At 37.1% G+C, this 20,116-nt stretch overlaps 1 protein-coding gene across 1 annotated transcript in view; it reads right to left on the bottom strand.

The window, feature by feature from the left end:
• Nucleotides 1-20,116, bottom strand: part of TLK1 (tousled like kinase 1) — a 151,880-nt gene that overhangs the window by 81,374 nt on the left and 50,390 nt on the right. The window contains exon 3 of the mRNA XM_007446344.1: nucleotides 3,610-3,681. Coding sequence (XP_007446406.1) covers nucleotides 3,610-3,681 — 72 coding nt within the window. The remainder of the gene's footprint in view (nucleotides 1-3,609; nucleotides 3,682-20,116) is intronic.

Below are 20,116 nucleotides of genomic sequence, written 5' to 3'. Positions count from 1 at the left end.
AGGATTGAGAACCACTGCCTTACATCTTGAACAAAACTATGTGCCATGCTTCCATGGAAAAGCAAAAGCACATCCTAGTGCCTCTGCCTGCTTTCTTCTCATACTTTGCCCTTGTCCTCTGGGATGAATCCATAGGCTTTCTTAACAACTTAACTATCACCTGTTCTATTTTTTTTTAAGATAAAGAGACTAGTTTTTTTTAAATTAATTAATTAACTTATTTATTTATTTTGGCTGTGTTGGGTCTTTGTTGCCGTGCACAGGCTTTCTCTAGTTGTGGCAAGCAGGGGCCACTCTTAGTTGCAATGTGCGGGCTTCTCATTGCGGTGGCTTCCCTTGTTGTGGAGCATGGGCTCTAGGCATGTGGGTTTTGGTAGTTGTGGCATGTGGGCTCACTAGTTGCAGCACGCAGGCTCTAGGGTGTGTGGGCTTCAGCAGTTGTGGCGTGCGGGCTCTAGAGCGCAGGCTCAGTAGTTGTGGCGCACGGGTTTAGTTACTCTGCGGCATGTGGGATCTTCCCAGATCAGGGTTCGAACCCGTGTCCCCTGCATTGGCAGGTGGATTCTTAACCACTGAGCCACCCGGGAAGTCCCTATCGTCTGTTCTTTGAGGGAAGACCTCTCTTTCTCTTCCTTCCCTACCTCTCGCCTGCAGGCAGATGGAATTAGGGGTTTACTGCTCTTTGCTCCTATAGTACCTTGTGCTTACATCTATTACAGCATAGCTCACACTGTTTATGAAACTGTTTGTCCTACTAGACACTGATCTCATGTGAAAGCAGGAATTGTATCCTATTCATCTTTATATACTCCGTGCTTGGGCACACAGGCTAGAAGATAATAGATATGTAACAAATGCTTACTGAAAATTTCTGGAGCCTGTTGAATAAGACCTAGAGTAATGTAAAATAAAGCAAAACAAGACCAACACCTTCCTATCTACTAGACGATTTCATTATTAAAAAAAAAAACCCTTTCTGTTTAACAACTCTACATTTAGAAATAAAAGGCAAGTTTAATTCATATATAAACTGCAATGAAAATTTTCAGTTGAAGTAGATTTAATCAACCCAACAGTGAATATCAGATGCTTTTCACTTTTAACAGTAAAAGAACAGATGAAAACAAGAGGGTTCTGAGTGTCTGAAAACAGTATTAAGAAGAGGATAGAAAGCAGGGGGTTATTAGTAGGTTAAAATCTTCATAAATACTAAGAGGAAGTCACAGATAATGTCCAATTGATGAACCAAAAAAGATATGCATATTATTTATATTAAAATGTGGAAATAAATACCAGGAAGAAAAGCTAAGAGAATGGAGAGCAGGGTGGGGTAAGCCTGAGTGGTAGAGAACTGCTATTAAAAAATAATAATAATAAACCTTTCAGCACTATTTGTCCATAAAAACAAAAACTGTTATTTTTAAAAATGTGATGGTTCGGGGATGGATTACCAAAAGAATAAAATGACATCAGCAGACAACGAAATACTACATGAACTTTACTATTAGGTGTACTGGGGGAAAAAAGAAGTACTTCTATCCTGCAGCTGTTTACTGCCAACTTTATTCATGACTTATATGAGTATCTGTATCGTGATATATATGAAATTTCAACCCAAGGGAGTCCATTAAGCATCTAGTACAGAAATAAAACCTGGGAACCATTTTCCAGACAAATCACTTCTTAAATGGAAAGACAGACCACCCCCCAAATTTCCTTCTTCAAATTTTAAGGAAAACATATAATCCATAGTCATTTCCAAAATATTATGCCACTTAACCATTATTTTGCAGAAATTCCAGATACAGAACACAGAACAGCAAAAGCCAAAAAATTTTAAGATTTTTCTATCGTGTCCCCAAATGTCAAAATTTCTACACAAATAAAGCTAAGTACATCCAATGGTGAACCGAAATTGTATTTTAGTGCAAATACCATTATGGTCTTTAAAAAAAATTTCTTTTTAACCTAAGAACATAGCCAAAAATGAGCCTTAGAATTCTTTTAAGGGAAGTGGTATTTTCTTACAAACTGATTCTTTTGGAAGAATTCAAATATTGCATCTACCAACTCATACTGGGAATACAGATACCTATAAAGAACATAGAAATATATAACCATTAAATGTGGTCTAACTTTTACTATGTTTTTCTATTAAAAAAATCCATAAGAAACACTAGATTTGGTGAACAGAAAAGAGAAATATCTAAAATTATTTTATTGCCCTTCATAACATAAAAGCCTATGAAAAGAGGAGGCATGTGAAATTACTATATAGACCCAAATCTGTGGAGGTATCAAGAAATGTTCCAAAATCCAGGAAATATAAAGTGAAAACATTCTTGATATGGTCTTTGAAAAAAATGTACTTTGACAAGATCTAAACCTACAATTTTTAAGGACTTAATGTGTGTTAATTTGATAAAAACTAAACTGTGATAATCTGGTGCTACAGGGGCTACTAACGCTTACCTCAAGGGAACCTACTGCAGATAAAGTCCCGTCACTTGCACAGTCCTTTCAGCTGCCTGCCAGATGTCTCTGTGGAAGGGAAAGCCTGATGAGTGAGAGCCCTATGCCACACTCCTTTGGAGTGTCAGGGTGCCTGCACAGAACTCCACAAAACTGTCTACCTAGAGATTCCTAGATGCTTTCAATAACACAGGGCTTAAAAAGATGCCACCTTTGATATTCCCCTTCCACTAAACACCAAAACCAAATGCCTAAGAGTTACTGGGTGCTAATGACCTATGGTATTATTATCATGGTGATATATCTATACTAACCCAAGCAGAAAAAAGACTAAAATGGATCAAGCAGAAGTTAACATTGACAGGGAGAACACACACACACACACACACACACACACACACACACAAATGTTGAAAAGTAAGTGACAGAACTCCATAATCTGAGAAGAGGAAATATTACAGACTGTATCTGCAAAAAGTGAAGTTGCAGCATCAACAAATGAATGCTACTACCCAAAGAACCTCCTGTCTAAACATTTTTTAAAATGCCATCAAGAATATCATGCTCAACGTGAACTATACCATGGATCCAAATACCTACTTATAAAATTCCATATATTTTCTTAGTGGGGAGAGTAAGTGGGTGGGGGAGGAGGGGATTTTTCAGATATTTTAAAATATGTAAAGTGAAAACCAACAGCATGAAATCCCACAAGAAATTTCAAAAAGAGAAAAAAAATGTGTTTCTGTATCTCAGAAAGTAAACAAACCTTTACTCAGGACCAAACTAAGAGGGAAGCAGAACAAGAAATAATAGAAAACTGCGAAATACAACGTATTGCAAAACCACGTTCATCTCTTAGAATTATGAACGGCTAGTAACTTAAGAATACCTGTCAATACCATTAATGTACAAGTTCACCTACATAACCAAAGAAACTATATTTTCTTTCTAATGTCCAATACAGTCTTCAGTTTGAATGCTGTGCTTCACAAAACAGAATAAAATGCTCCTACAAAAAACTTAACAATGATTAACCTTTAGCACAAGTATTAAAGAAGGAAAAAAATTAATTAAAAAAAAGTGATTCCAACTTTTACTTATTAATAGCACCATATTTAAAATGAAGTTACTTACCTCTGATTCTTTGTCACTCAAAGATCCCAAGCTTCCAAAACTGTGATTAGAGCTTTCATTATTTGTTGAGGCCTGTTGAAAATTTTTAAAAAGGTAAAAATTAGGAGTAATTTTAAATGGAACATTTTACAAAGTAAATAATGTCTTTATAATTAAAAATAAAATATGATTCCTTTAAATAGGGAAGACAAATGAAGTAAAAATAAGAAACAGCAACTTCTTAACACTATACTTGGAAAGTTTTATCAAATCAATAAAGTTCTGCTGTGTTTCAGGAACTGACTTGTGTTAGCTGACTTTTTAGAATATCAAATTCAGAAGCAAAGGAAGTGAGATGCTGCTAGGATAAAAAGATCCCTAAAATTACTACCCAATGTATAAAAACTAATGCCTCCTTTAACTGCAAGTATTATTTGTGTTCCTTAATTTTCATCACAATCTTATGAAATTCCATCATATCTCACCCACACCCCTTTGCCTCTTCATATTAACAAACTGGTCAATCTCTGGTTTCTGTTTGTTTGGGTTTAGCCTTTTAAAAAAATCTTTTACTAACTTGACCATTTTAACTGTGTCACTCTGAAGAGTTTAAATTTCCTTTACAATATTTTTTGAACTGTGACAGTAATGAACTATCACTATGGCGGATAACATTTTCTGTTTCCAATATGTTTCTATGATGGTTATTACTTTGTCGACTTTTTTGGACCATCAGTACATTAGATCAATGTCTTCCAGGAATGTTTAGACAAGGCAGACTCTAGCATATATGCCAAAGATGACATATGAATGAACTTCATGTACAATCCGTTTCCCTTCAATTTGTCAGAGTAGCTGCTAATACTACCATTACAAGGTTGCAAATTAACCTATAATTACTCTTAGACTGACTAATTTCCAAACTGATGACTGATATGATACATTACATATATGTCCAGTGCTATGCTGGACACTGTAAAGGCTATTTTCAACACAAAATAGCATTTGAACTAAGATTCAAGCACTAGAGGAATTATAATCTAATTAGGGCATGATTATCAAACTTGAAAAAGAGAACATCATAAACAGCAATTAAAAAGTGATAGGGCTTCCCTGGTGGCGCAGTGGTTGAGAGTCCGCCTGCCGATGCAGGGGATACGGGTTCGTGCCCCGGTCTGGGAAGACCCCACATGCCGCGGAGCGGCTGGGCCCGTGAGCCATGGCCGCTGAGCCTGCGCGTCCGGAGCCTGTGCTCCGCAACGGGAGAAGCCACAACAGTGAGAGGCCCGCGTACAGCAAAAAAAAAAAAGTGATAAATTATAAAGATTCAAGGACAATGGAGGCAGTGGCAACATTTCTGAGCATCCCTAAATCCCCAAACCCACATACAATATTTACAACAAAATTGGGTGACAAGGAAATCTACATAAATCTCCCTAAAACAGCAAGTGGGAACAAATAACCAACAACCATAGAACCTGCATGGTATGAGAAGCAGAAGAAAACAGAGTGTCTGGCACATCTGAGAACAGAGACTCTCAAAACAGCTATAACTGGGTTTCTGCATTTTCCTGAAGTCTGAAGTTGGGGCAGTTAGCCTCTATGAACTCTTAAAACTGATCCTTCACTAACAGTGTCACAATGAGGATAAGCTACTGAGCATGGAATCAAAACTGAGCACATTAGGTACAATGAAGATTAAGGAATGAGAATAGTGGGGAAGGGAGCAAAGCCTTAGAAATCATAGAAAGCAAATGCCACACTTTTGAAGAGTTCCCAAAAACAACAGTAGAGGGAGCTCTGTAAGAAATGCCATCCTAAACCATAAAAAAGTAAGCAACAGAAAATGATATAGGTCAATCCTATGAAATTATAGGGAAAAAAAAAAGATACAGAATTACATCCTGATAATAAAAGCATACCAGAAATATATGCCCACAAAATAGGTGAAAATTATAACTACTTCAAAATGAGATAAAAGTCATTACAAAAATGACTCAAGATGAGCAAGAACAACATAAATCAGATTTCAAAAAACTCAGAAATAAGGTAACAGAACTCAGGAAAGCATTAGAAATTGAAAAAACTTTTTTCAGAAACGAGGATTAGGGGCTTCCCTGGTGGCGCAGTGGTTGGGAGTCCGCCTGCCAATTCAGGGGACATGGGTTCGTGCCCCAGTCCGGAAAGATCCCACATGCCGCGGAGTGGCTGGGCCTGTGAACCATGGCCGCCGAGCCTGCGCGTCTGGAGCCTGTGCTCCGCAACGGGAGAGGCCACAACAGTGAGAGGCCCGCTTACTGCAAAAAAAAAAAAGGAAATGAAGATTAAGCCTGAATAAACACAAGAGAAAACACATACAACAGATAATCCTTTAAGAGAATGAGAAGGTAAAATGGAGGAACAGTTTCCAAATCAAAAGAAATGAAGAGATTAAAAGGATGAGAGAAAGCTACAACTTGATGAAGTAACAAGGATCCAACATTCAGATAACAGAAGTCTTTAAAGAGCACTACCATAAGAGAATAAACAGTAAAGACTATAATTCAAGAAAACTTTCTTGAAAAAAACAAAACCTGAAACTACTGACCAAAGCACTGTGTACACTTAAGAATTCAGCCCAGAAGGCCAACATCTAACTTTTCAAAGGCAACACTTTATTTATGCCAGAAGAAAACAGAGTAACATATTTCAGATATTCAAGAAAAGAAAATCTGAATTAAGTGTCTTATATTTGGTAAAACTGATTTTTATCACATGGAAGACACAGATAAACTTAAGGTAAGGCCAAAAATTGGGAAACACTGGCTCCCATGAGCCCTTCCGAAAGAATCTAGAGAATAAGCTTTAGACAACCAAAATGAATAGTGTCAACCTAAGAATTTATGGCAAGCAATATTATTATTTACTTATTGATAAAGACTAAATGAGAAGTACAAGGAAGAGAGTATAAAATTTAATGGCTAAATGCATGCAAAGTTGTTAACACAATTTTTTTAAAAACTGTGCTATGGAAATTCATGGAAAGCACAAGCAAAAAATGTTTTAACTATTTTCCATAATCTCTTTGGTCATTGTGATAGTACACATTGTTGAGACTGCTGTGTGTGTGAGATATAGAAAGGAGTAAATAAATAATTATGTGATATTCTAATTCTATCATCTGCTTTATGTCCTTCAGAACCACAATTCTTGGTATAGAAGAAAGATGATAAAGATGTAAATAAAAACCTTATAGTTCTGAATTGAACTGGAAATAATATAAATACATGAGATTTTTACTTTTTAAAACAAACAAATCCTGCCGTGAGTAATAACAGAATACCTCTTATCACACCAACATTCCCTCAGATAACAATAAATTCTGGAAAAAAATATAAATAACAACTACCTGAAGGCACCTGAGCAGCCAAAAATAGGCAGAATCTGGTTAGGAGACAATATTTGGAAGGAGGAAATAGAACTGGATGGGTTTCCTGTTTTTACAGCTTTTGCCTGAGGGAAGACCCCTAGATTGAGCTGCACAGAGCAGTTGAAATGTGAATCAAAAGATGCAGTCTTTCTGGCTTGAAAAGCAGAGTTTGGAGCTACCACAGCAGCTGAAAAGTAAGAAGGCACATACTGGAAAATAAAGAACCACAAAGAGACAGAACCACAAAGAACTCTACCCATGTCTCTGACTGGTCACTGTTCTATGCAAGAGCGGATCAGACTCTAAGCAGTCCAGGTAAGACTAAAATGACTTAGAGACATCAGCTGCCATCCTCTGTGGGGAGACATAGTTTAGATTTCAGTTCAGCCAAGTTAACTGCTTGCTAATACAAATAATAACCAAAATATTAACACTCTCCAGAAAAATACACTAAACCCCAGAGTCACTATAATGTATCATTCACAGTATGCAGTATATAACAGAAAATTTCTAAGCATATGAAGAAACAAGAAAATGTTACCCACACTCAAGAGAAAAGACAATCAATAGAGACCAACCACAAGGTAACCCAGGTATTGGAATTAACAAAGATCTTAAAGCAGCTACCTGCAAGTATGTTCAAGACACCAAGGGAAAATAAACTTATAAATAAAGGAAAAAATTGTACATTTCAGCAGAGAAATAAAAATATAAAAAAGAGCCAAATGCAAATAGCAAAACTGAAAAATTCACTTTCTAAAATAAAATATTCACTGTATGGGCTTAACAGCAGAATGGAGAAAGTACTGAAGATAGATCAAAAAATTATTCCAACTAAAATATAGAGAGAAAAATACTGAAAAGCAGTTGTCTGTTGGACACTATTAAGTAGTCTAACATAAATGAATTTGGAGTCATAGAAGGAGAGAAAAAGGAGCAAAAAAAAAAAAAATTGAAAAAGCAATAGGAAGAAAATTCTAAACACTGGTGAAAGACATGAATTTACAGATTGAAGTAGCTCACTGATGTCCCCAAACAGGATAAGTACAAAGAAGATCATACCTAGGTACATCGTAGTCAAACTGTTGAAAACCAAAGATTAAAAAAAACCACCTTACCTCATACCTGTTAGAGTGGCTACTATCAAAAAGACAAGAAATAAGAAGTGTTGGCAAGGATGTGGAGACAAGGGAACCCTCCTATACTGCTGGTGGGAATGTACTGGGTTGGCCGAAAAGTGCCTTCGGTTTTTAAGTAAAAATAAGACACATTTTTCATTTTCACCAAGAACTTTATTGAAAAACGTATTCACCCTTTTGTTCCACTACCTTCTGCCATTTTTCAGGCAACTTCATAATTCCACCTTCCCAAAACTTTTTATCTTTTTGAGCAAAGAACTGTTCCAGGTGCCTTCTACCGTCTTCCAGGGAACCGAAATTTTTTCCATTAAGAGAATTTTGTAAAGACTGAAGTAAATGGAAATCCAAAGGTGCAATGTTTGGTGAATATGGAGGATGAATCAGAACTTCCTAGCCAAGCTGTAACAGTTTTTGCCTGGTCATCAAAGAAACATGCGGTCTTGCATCATCCTGATGAAAGATTATACATTTTCTGTTGACTAATTCTGGACACTTTTCGTTGAGTGCTGCTTTTAGTTGGTCTAATTGGGAGCAGTACTTGTTGGAAATAATCATTTGGTTTTCCGGAAGGAGCTCATCACAGAGGACTCCCTTCCAATCCCACCATATACACAACATCACCTTCTTTGGATAAAGACTGGCCTTTGGTGTGGATGGTGGTGGTTCATTTCGCTTGCCCCATAATCCCTTCTGTTCCACATTACCGTACAGTATCCACTTTTCATTGCCCATCACAATTTGTTTTTAAAATGGAACATTTTCATTACGTTTAAGTAGAGACGTGCATGCGGAAATACAGTCAAGAAGGTGTTTTTCGCTTAACTTATATGGAATCCAAACATCAAAGCGACTAACATAACCAACCTGGTGCAAATGATTTTCAACGCTTGATTTGGATATTCTGAGTATGTCGGCTATCTCCTGCATGGTATAACGCTGATTGTTCTCAGTTAATGTCTCGATTTGATCACTATCAACTTCAACTGGTCTACCCAACCATGGAGCATCATCCAGCAAGAAAGCTAAAGCACAAAACTTCACAAACCATTTTTGACATGTTCGATCAGTCATAGCACCTTCTCAATACACTGCACATATCTTCTTTTGTGTTTCAGGTGCATTTTTACCTTTCTTGAAACAATAAAGCATAATAGGCCGAAAATTTGTTTTTCTTCCATCTTCAGTATTAAAATGGCTACACAAAAATTCACCAATTTTGGTAAGCCTTTTTTTTAAATGCATGCTGATATGACAGCTGTCACATATAATCTAACAAAATTGTTTGGAATGAAGTTAAAGACAACTAACTGATACTAGAGCCATCTTATGGAGAAAAATGAACGAAACTTTTGGCTAATACAATAAACTGGTGCAGCCACTATAGAAAACAGTGTGGAGTTTCCTCAAAAAATTAAAAATAGAACTACCATATGATCTAGCATTTCCATTTCCAAGTATTTATCTGAAGAAAACAAAAAGAGTAACTAAAAACGATATCTGCAACCATAAGCAAGACCAAAAGACAACCTTCAGAATGGGAGAAAATATTTGCAAATGAAGCAACTGACAAAGGATTAATCACCAAAATTTACAAGCAGCTCATGCAGCTCAATTAAAAAAAACAAACAACCCAATCCAAAAATGGGCAGAAGACCTAAATAGACATTTCTCCAAAGAAGATATACAGATTGCCAACAAACACATGAAAGAATGCTCAACATCATTCATCATTAGAGAAATGCAAATCAAAACTACAAATCTCACACTGGTCAGAATGGCCATCATCAAAAAATCTAGAAACAATAAATGCTGGAGAGGGTGTGGAGAAAAGAGAACAGTCTTGCACTGTTGGTGGGAATGTAAATTGATACAGCCACTATGGAGAACAGTATGGAGGTTCCTTAAAAAACTACAAATAGAACTACCATATGACCCAGCAATCCCACTACTGGGCATACACCCTGAGAAAACCATAATTCAAAGAGTCATGTACCAAAATGTTCATTGCAGCTCTATTTACAATAGCCCAGAGATGGAAACAACCTAAGTGCCCGTCAACAGATGAATGGATAAAGAAGATGTGGCACATATATACAATGGAATATTACTCAGCCATAAAAAGAAACGAAATTGAGTTATTTGTAGTGAGGCGGATGGACCTAGAGTCTGTCATACAGAGTGAAGTAAGTCAGAAAGAGAAAAACAGATACTGTATGCTAACACATATATATGGAATCTAAGAAGAAGGAAGAAAAAAGGTCATGAAGAACCTAGGGGCAAGACAGGAATAAAGACACAGACCTACTAGAGAATGGACTTGAGGATATGGAGAGGGGGAAGGGTAAGCTGTGACAAAGTGAGAGAGTGGCATGGACATATATACACTACCAAACGTAAAATAGATAGCTAATGGGAAGCAGCTGCATAGCACAGGGAGATCAGCTCGGTGCTTTGTGACCACCTAGAGGGATGGGAAAGGGAGGGTGGGAGGGAGGGAGACACAAGAGGGAAGGGGAACATATGTATATGTATAACTGATTCACTTTGTTATAAAGCAGAAACTAACACATCACTGTAAAGCAATTATACTCCAATAAAGATGTTAAAAAAGAAAAAAAAAAACAATGGGAAAAAATGATATCTGCACCCCAATGTTCACTGCAGCATTATTTACAATAGCCAAGACATGGAAGCAACCTAAGTGTCCATCAATTGATGAATGGATAAAGAAAATGTGGGGTGTGTGTGTGTGTGTGTGTGTGTGTGTGTGTGTGTGTGAGTGAATACTATTCAGCCATTAAAAAAGGGAAATCTTGCCATTTTCGACGACATGGATGGTCCTAGAGGACATTATGCTAACTGAAATAAGTCAAAGAAAGACAAATACCTTCTGATCTCACTTATTTGTGGAATCTTCAAAAACAACAAAGAGAAAAAAACCCAAGCTCATGGACAGACAAGAGACTGGTGGTTGCCAGCAGAGGGGGGGTTGCGGGGGTGGGTAGAGGGGAGAAATGGATAAAAGGGGTCAACAGGTACAAACTTCCAGTTATAAAATAAATAAGTCTTGAGGATGTAACACAGCATGGCAACGATAGTTAATAATACTGTATTTGCATATTTGGAAATTGCTGAGAGTAAATTTTAAAACTCATCACAAGGAAAAAAACTGTAACCAAGTATGGATGTTAACTAGGCTGTGGTAATCACTTTGCAACATATACAAATATGGAATCATTATGCTATACACATGTAATCTAATCTTACACGTAATCTAATCTTACATGTAATGTAATCTTAAATGTCACCTATACCTCATTTAAAAATTTATGATTTTTTTTTAAAAAAGAAAAGAATCTTGTAAGCAGCCAGAGAAAGATAACATATTACATTCATGAGAACAACAAAGGATATGACTGATGGCTAGCTTGTCATAATAGATATTGGAGGTAAGATTTCATCTCTGGAAAAGGTGAGCCAGGAGAACTCTGGATTGAGACACATAAGGCACAGCTGAGGAAAGAGAAGACATTAAGTGCATGTCTACACACTAAATGAAGAGACTCAGCACCTTCCTGTGCTAAAATCTGGAAAGTCAGCAGCCAAACGTAAACTCTACAGGCTGGAGACTACAGAATTTCTCTCTAGGAAAATAAACCATCTCAAGAGACAAGACTTACAGACACCAAGAATCAAAAATCTCTCAGAAAAATGACCCAGCCAAGTCATCCTACTGTAATAAGTCCTGCCTACTCAAACAATACTTCCAATAAGTGTTTCAGTGCCTAAAGCATAGATATGCAAAGCCCAATATCACCAGATGTCTGAAAAATATAAACAAATATTTTTTAAAAACCCATAAGAAAAAGACAACCCAGGGAGCAGAAAAAAAATTCACACAGAACTATTACTAATATCCTAGTGACAGCCAACTACGAAAATGAAACATTTCAAGAACAACCCAAGGGGACTTTTCCTTCTGGTCCAGTGGCTAAGACCCCACACTTCCACTGCTGGTTGAGGAACAAAGATCCTGCATGCTGTGCAGTGCAGCCAATAAATAAATAAATGAATAACATTTTTTGTAATTAAAAAAAAAGAACCACCCCCCTCCCCAAAAAAGACAACCACCTGGAAATTAAAAATATGATAGCTGAAACACACAGGAAAAAAAAAAAGGATGAATTCAAAGATAAAGTTGAAGAAATCTTCCCAGAAAGAGACCAAAAAACCTCAAAAAAAGAAAACTAGAGAATCAGCCCAAGAGGTACTGCTCCAAATGAGAGTTCAAGAAAAAAAAGAAAGAGAAAATGAATCACCTAAAATTATCAAAGAAATAATTCAAGACTTTTCAAGAAGTGAGAGAGTAGCATTGACATATATACACTACCAAATGTAACAGATACCTAGTGGGAAGCAGCTGCATTGCACAGGGAGATCAGCTCAGTGCTCTGTGACCACCTAGAGGGTTGGGATGGAGATGCAAGAGGGAGGGGATATGGGGATATATGTATACATATAGCTGATTCACTTTATTATACAGCAGAAACTAACACAACATTGTAAAGCAATTATACTCCAATAAAGATGTTAAAAAAAAAAAAGGAACTGGAAAACATTAGTTTTTGGATTGGAAGGACACACTTTTGAACCAAGCACACTGGTTCAATGAAGATCCATACCAAGGCACATTATAACAAACAAACTGAAATGCCAAGGATTTGAAGCTTCTAGAGAAGACTAAACAGGAATATCTACAAAGGATCAGGAATGAGAATGGCACTGGAGTGCTCAGGAATAACACTGGAAGCTAGAAAGCAATGGAACAATGCCTTCAAAATTCTGTTAAAATGATTTCCAGGGCTTCCCTGGTGGCGCAGTGGTTGGGAATCCGCCTGCCAATGCAGGGGACGTGGGTTCGTGTCCCAGTCTGGGAAGATCCCACATGCTGCGGAGCGGCGGGGCCCGTGAGCCACGGCCACTGAGCTTGCGCGTCCAGAGCCTGTGCTCCGCAACAAGAGAGGCTACAACAGTGAGAGGCCCACGTACCACACACAAAAAAAGTTTTTCCAACCTAGAATTCTACACCCAAACTAACAACCAAGTGGGAAGAGGAGAATATGCAAGGTCTCAAAATGCTGACTACCCATTTACCTTTTCTCAGGAAGTGACTAGAGAATCTGCTCCACCAAAACAAAAGAATAAACCAAGAAAGAGGAAAATATGGCATACAAGAAACAGAAACTCAAACACGGGACAGACACAAAAGGAATTTCCATGATGATAAAGAAAAGGGATTCCAGGATGACAGGCACCCAGAAGAAACAGAGAGTAACTAGCCTAGGTAAGAATGGAAGAATGGAAGATTTCAGGGGTATGTCTACAGAAATATAAGAATAAAATAAATAAATTTATATTTGAAAATGAGAGGTTTACACACCTCTGCTGGAGACTATATGGATGCTTACACTGAACACTAACAAACTAAAGAAAGAAATCAACTCTAGGAAAAACAAAAAGTTGTACAAAAGAAAAAACGTAATCATGGAATCTCTCTCACAGCTGTGAATAAAATTTAGTCATAACATAAACAATGAAATAATGACCTAACCCAAAACTAAAATATTTCTAAATCAGGATAGGGTCAGGGAAGTTTGAGTATTTCTACAGGGGTAGAGGGTTGGATCACTTAAGAGTTAACGCCTCATCTTCTATAACAGGAAGTCAATAAATATCTAAAACTGAAAAAAAAGAGAAAAAGACAAAGAACTATAATAGTCTTACTTAGAAATACAGACATAAATAAAACAAAACATATATAGTATAATAAATTAAAAGCTACAGGTGAGAAGGACTGCCTCTATGAAGAATAAATGTAGAGTTAAAAGAATGGGGCATGCTTCTACTAATTTTCATTATAGGCTTGGTAGGACAAGTTGGCTTTTAAAACTCTGACCATGGATTGTGTGTCTTTTCCTTCTTGATCTGTAGGAATTCTTTACATATCCTTGGTATGAATCCTCTATGACTTGGCCTTTCACTCATACATTGGTATCATTTGAACAGTTTCATTTATCAAATGGTTTCCTTTATGGCTAGAGCCTTTTGTGACCTATTTATGAAATCTGTCATTATTCTTATTAAAGGTTTATTATTTTTCACATTTAGATCTACAGTCACTTGGTATTGATTTTTCCATCATGGCATGAAATGAAGGTCAAGTTGTTGTTTTTTCCCCATGTGGATATCCAATTGATCCAGCATCATCTATTATAAAAGACAACCCTTTCCACACCGCACTGCTGTTTCACCTTTGTCATATATCAAGTTACTATATATGAACGGCTCTGCTGCTGAAGTCTATTCTGTTCCACTGGTCTATTTTTCTTTCCTGTGTCAATATCACAGTGATGTAATTCTACTCCTTAGTACGTAACTAAGAGAACTGAAAATATATGTCTACACAAAAACTTGTATCAGAGTGTTCACAGCAGCATTATTCATGTCAAAAACGGAAACAACCCAAATGTCCACCAATTGATGGATATACAAAATGTGACACACATCAATACAATGAAACATTCAGTCATAAAAAGAAATGAAGTATTAATACATACTACAACATTCATGAACCTTGAAAATATTATGCCAGGTGAAAAAAGCCAGACACAAAATGCTATGTACTATTATTCCATTTATATGAAATGTTCAGAAGAGAAAAATCCATAGAGACAGAAAGTAGACTAGTGGTTGCCAGGGGATGAAGTGTAGGGTAGGAAAGCAGGGGAATGAAGAGCTGCTGGGAATGTTTGTAAGATTTCTTTGTGGGGTGACAAAAATATTCTGGACTTAGTGGTGATGGCTGCACAGCTTTGTGATATACCAGAAACCACTGAAAAGTACACCTTAAAAGGGTCAATTTTATGGTATGTGAATTATATCTCAATACAAAAAGTTTCAAGTTATTGAGGAAAAGGGAGCACAGGTGGGGGGGAGTGTGACAAAATATAGTACATAATCATTTATACATTCATACATACAGTATGTGCACATGCAAGCACACACAGACTTTTGAAGCCTTCAAAGCGAGAATAGAGTTGTTTTTTTTGCAAACATTCATGAGACATTTTTTAAAATATAAAAGCAACACAGGCACATAGAAAAAATTTCATTACAGAAATATAAATATTTCCCTCCCGCATTAGTCCTACTATTCAGAGGCAACAACTTTTTTTTTTAATTTAACTTAACTTAATTTAATTAATTAATTAATTAATTTCTTATTTTTGGCTGTGTTGGGTCTTCATTTCTGCGCACGGGCTTTCTCTAGTTGCGGCGAGTGGGGGGCTACTCTTCCTTGCAGCGCGTGGGCTTCTCATTGTGGTTGCTTCTCTTTGTTGTGGAGCACACGCTCTAGGCACGTGGGCTTCAGTAGTTGTGGCACTCAGGCTCAGTAGTTGTGGTTCACAGGCTCTAGAGCACAGGCTCAGTAGCTGTGGCGCACAGGCTTAGCTGCTCTGCGGCATGTGGGATCCTCCCGAACCAGGGCTCAAACCCCCGTCCCCTGTATTGGCAGGTGGACTCTTAACCACTGTGCCACCAGGGAAAGTCCAAGAGGCAACCACTTTTTTAAAAAATTGTAAAATTTTCAATAGGTAATGCAAACAAACTTCTTCAGTTCATTTCTTATCATCTTTCTAAGGCTGTATGTCTACACTAACAAATTAAATATACGTTCATTGATTCCTCCCTTCTTACTCAAAAGATAACGTTATGCAGACTGTCCCACATTGCTTTCTTTTCTCTTTATGTTGGAAAAATTCCAAATCAATACATAGCTTCTTCATTCCCCTTTTCCTTTGCTACTTCCTTTCTTTCAAACAGGTGCAGAGTATTCCACTGGATGTACTACATTTCAATAATTCTTTATTGACCTTTCCATAAAAGATGAAGAATTTAGCTCACTGGCATCACAACTTCCCCTTCTTCCTGATGTATTTTTATTTTCAAATCTTCAGTTACTTTCACTTCAAATAATAAACAAACTTTTTTTTCTTTAACTTTAAACTGTGTATGACTCCTTAATATGTAAAATAAAATAAATCTTTACATTTCCTCCATCTCCCAACACGTTAGCTACACTATAACTTTACATCAGTACAATTTATAACATTTACCTTTACCTCCTATCTGTATTCCTGCAACAGAGCCACAAACTCATGCAACAAGGATCTGTGGCAAGTAAAATAAACAGGTGAAGTAGGCTTGGGATAAGAAAAAAAAAGTGGCATATGATAGAATAACAATTCTTTCTCTTCCAATTTTTGTTATCAGCTATGAACACTGAATTAGCAAATGGTGAATCCTTGATGCTAAGGGAAATACAGGATTAGATTCCTGCAAGCTTCTCGTCACAAGTTCAGCAACCGATCAACACATAACCTTGCTTTGTTTTCTGTTTTTATATATATATATATATCTCTTGGCTGTGCTCGGTCTCCATTGTGGGCTTCTCTCTAGTTGCGGCATGTGTGCTGTCTAGTTGTGGCACACAGGTTTAGTTGCCACGCAGCATGTGGGATCTTAGTTCCCCGACCAGGGATCAAACCCACGTCCCCTGCATTGGAAGGCAGATTCTCAACCACTGGACCACCAAGGAAGTCCCCATAACCTTGTTTTATATAAAAGTGTGTTTCTGTTGAAAGACCCCTTGTTTAATATGTACTGTCAATTCATTCACATTGAATTCATGGCCAACAACACTGTAACTCATGCCTGAATGAAGCTAATCTAACAAGCATATTTTCCCCCTAAGGCACATCACAGTCTTCTTGTGCTTAGAACACTAGATAACACTTGACTACTACCCTGAGGGGCTATTTTAAACAGTAAAACTACCAACAAAAAGCATAAAAATGTGAAAAACATGGCACTAAGTAAACTGAGAAAAGAATACTTGTTTACAGTATGAGAGCTGAAAATGTAGGCTGAGTGTCACTTTATTCAGCCTCAGGCAACTCAAATTTTTCACCACTCTGCATATGCACAGGCCCGTGAATGACCAGCAAAAGCAATATAAGTATTGGTTTTGAAGTTACAAATAAGTTGAATAAAGAGTACGATTGTGTGTATCTATCAAATCAAGCTTATAATCATATTGTGCAAATCCTGTATACCCTTGCTCTTTTTTTTTTTTTTTTTTTTTTGTACGCGGGCCTCTCACTGCTGCGGCGCGCAGGCTCAGCGGCCATGGCTCACGGGCCCAGCCGCTCCGCAGCATGCGGGATCCTCCCGGACAGGGGCACGAACCCGCCTCCCCTGCATTGGCAGGCGGACTCTCAACCACTGCGCCACCAGGGAAGCCCCCCTTGCTCTTTTATATATGTTTGAACAGTCAAAATCCAGAAGAATTATATTAAAATCCCTCAATATAGCTGTATTTTAATAAATTTACCATGTATTTTTAGAACTGTTTGCTATATAAAAGTTTATAACTGTCATATCTTTTTTACGGATGCTTAGTCCTTAAAAAGTATCTACCTTTGTTTCATTCAGGCTTTTGGTTTTGAAGACTGTTTCATTTGATACTCATTCATGCATTCAAAAATAATTATTGAGGGCCTTAGTATTGTTGTAGATGCTAGGGATATAGCAGTGAAAAAAAAAAGGACTTAGGTCCAAGTGCTCATGAAGTTTACATTATAAGAAGGGAAACAGACAATAAACAAACATATAAATATTTAGTAATATAAAAGGAACCAATAAGTACTTTAAAAAAACTAAGTAGAGAAAGGGAGAGTGGTATAGGTATCGTACCTATACATAGAGCAACCAAAGAATGCCACTGTAAAGAGGTGACATTTGAGCAGAAGCTTGAATGCAGTGAGAGAGAAGTGTGTTTGAGGCAAATGGCAAATAAACCAGTGTGAGTGCAGTAGTGGGACAGTTATTAGTTGAATAGGGTAGTCTAGAACTAGATCAGAAGGTCTACTTAGAGCACTGAATTTTATTTTAAATGTGATGGGAAGTCTTTGGAAGGGTCTGAAGTTGGGGAGAAACTGATCTCAAATTTGTATTTAATTCTACTTTCTTTTACTTTATGATTATCGGAACTATTTTCTTTCCAGTTACTTCCAATCTTTGTCATTTTGGAGGGATGTTTCCTGTCAACAGCCTAAAGATGGATTCTCATTTATTATCATAATATATACTTGGCTTTATTTCTTCCGTATTATATAATCACAGGTAAAAACAGAATATTTTTGTTTCCTCTTTCTCTCTTCCTCACTTTTATTAGACTAAATTTCTTTTTGTTCCTCCTCCTACACCCTATCACAGTAAAAGTTCTATGTATAGTATCCCTGTTGCTTGTGCTTATTACTTTCCTACTTTTAGCAAACATATAACCCTATTCTTCTCTATAAAAAAATTAATGAATTATTTCTGTAGTCCTAGATGATTTTCTTACCTTTCTCCCCTGTTCCTCTTCTCCCAGAGCATGATCACTATCAGAAATATGATCCTTCAAATGCTTTTATTTCCACATTACAAACTCCCAGTGTCACTATTATTAAAATTTGCCCCTATTAATACTGCATTTCACAGGCACATGATCACCATCAATTTAAATAAAAACACTGTAAGAGTCATTGCTCACCACTATGTTACATTCTGTAAGCTTTACCGTTATTTATTTATTTATGGCTGTGTTGGGTCATCCGTGCTGTGCACGGGCCTACATTTGTTTTTAAATTTAAATGAATATTTTTAAAATACAAGCTTACCCCCCAAAGAACAGTAAAGCCAACATTAATTCAATATCATCATCCAACATACAGTCCATACTCAAATTTCCCCTGTTGTCTCAAAAATGTCCTTTAAAACTGTTTTTCTCCCAATCCAGGAGCAAATTAGAACCCACGGATTCACACATTGCATTTGGCTACTAAGTCTCTTTCGTCTCATCCAACCTAGAACAGTCCCTCTGCTTCCCTTTGTTCTTCATGGCACTGAATACTTTTAAAGAGTCCAGGCCAGCAGGATGTCCCAGGAGTATTTCCTCATGATTAAATTCAAATCAAACATTTCCAGCATGAAAACTACAGGTGATGAGTGTTTTCCTATTGCATCACCCTCAGGATACATATAATGTCAGGCTCTCTGTGACACTGCCAATGCAAAGCTTGACCTTACTTATTATGGTGGTAACCAACAAATCTCTCCTTTTTAAAGGCATATTTTCTCTTTTATAATTAATAACTAATCTATAGAGTGAAACTTTGAGACCTTGTAAAACACTGTTCTCCAAAACATTTTACTAAATGGTTTTAGCATCCATTGATGATCCTTACCTTAATCAATAATTATACTAGGAAATACTGTGTTGATTTTCTGCTTCTATATTCCTTCTACATTAGGTATCATTATTCTAAGAGACTGCTACATAACAATAAGCATACCTAGCTTGGTTCCTAAGTACCATTCCCCACTAAAATGAAGCAAGGCTCTTTGAAAAGGTCTGTTCATATTCAGCACAGAGACCACAGTGATACTAGAGAGAGATGGTAGAGATGTGTATGTATACATAAGCATAAAATTGGCAAAAATATTTATCTTTCTTAAATCTAGGTAGAATATACTAGTATTCTTTGTAAAATATTTTCAATTTTTCTAAAGGTATAGTATTTTTTTCAAAGTAAAATGTTGTTTAAAAAACAAACAAAAGGGCTTCCCTGGTGGCACAGTGGTTGAGAGTCTGCCTGCCGATGCAGGGGACCTGGGTTCGTGCCCCGGTCTGGGAAGATCCCACATGCCGCGGAGCGGCTGGGCCCGTGAGCCATGGCCGCTGAGCCTGTGCATCCAGAGCCTGTGCTCCGCAATGGGAGAAGCCACAACAGTGAGAGGCCCGTGTACCACAAAAAAACAAAACAAACAAAGAAACAAAAAAAAACCGGGGGTAGGAGGGGAGACCCTGCAGGAA

Source organism: Lipotes vexillifer, unplaced genomic scaffold (genome assembly GCF_000442215.2).
Source record: "Lipotes vexillifer unplaced genomic scaffold, Lipotes_vexillifer_v1.1 scaffold2000, whole genome shotgun sequence".
In the NCBI taxonomy this organism is placed as follows: Eukaryota; Metazoa; Chordata; class Mammalia; order Artiodactyla; family Lipotidae; genus Lipotes; species Lipotes vexillifer.
This window is presented reverse-complemented; position numbering and strand designations above follow the sequence as displayed.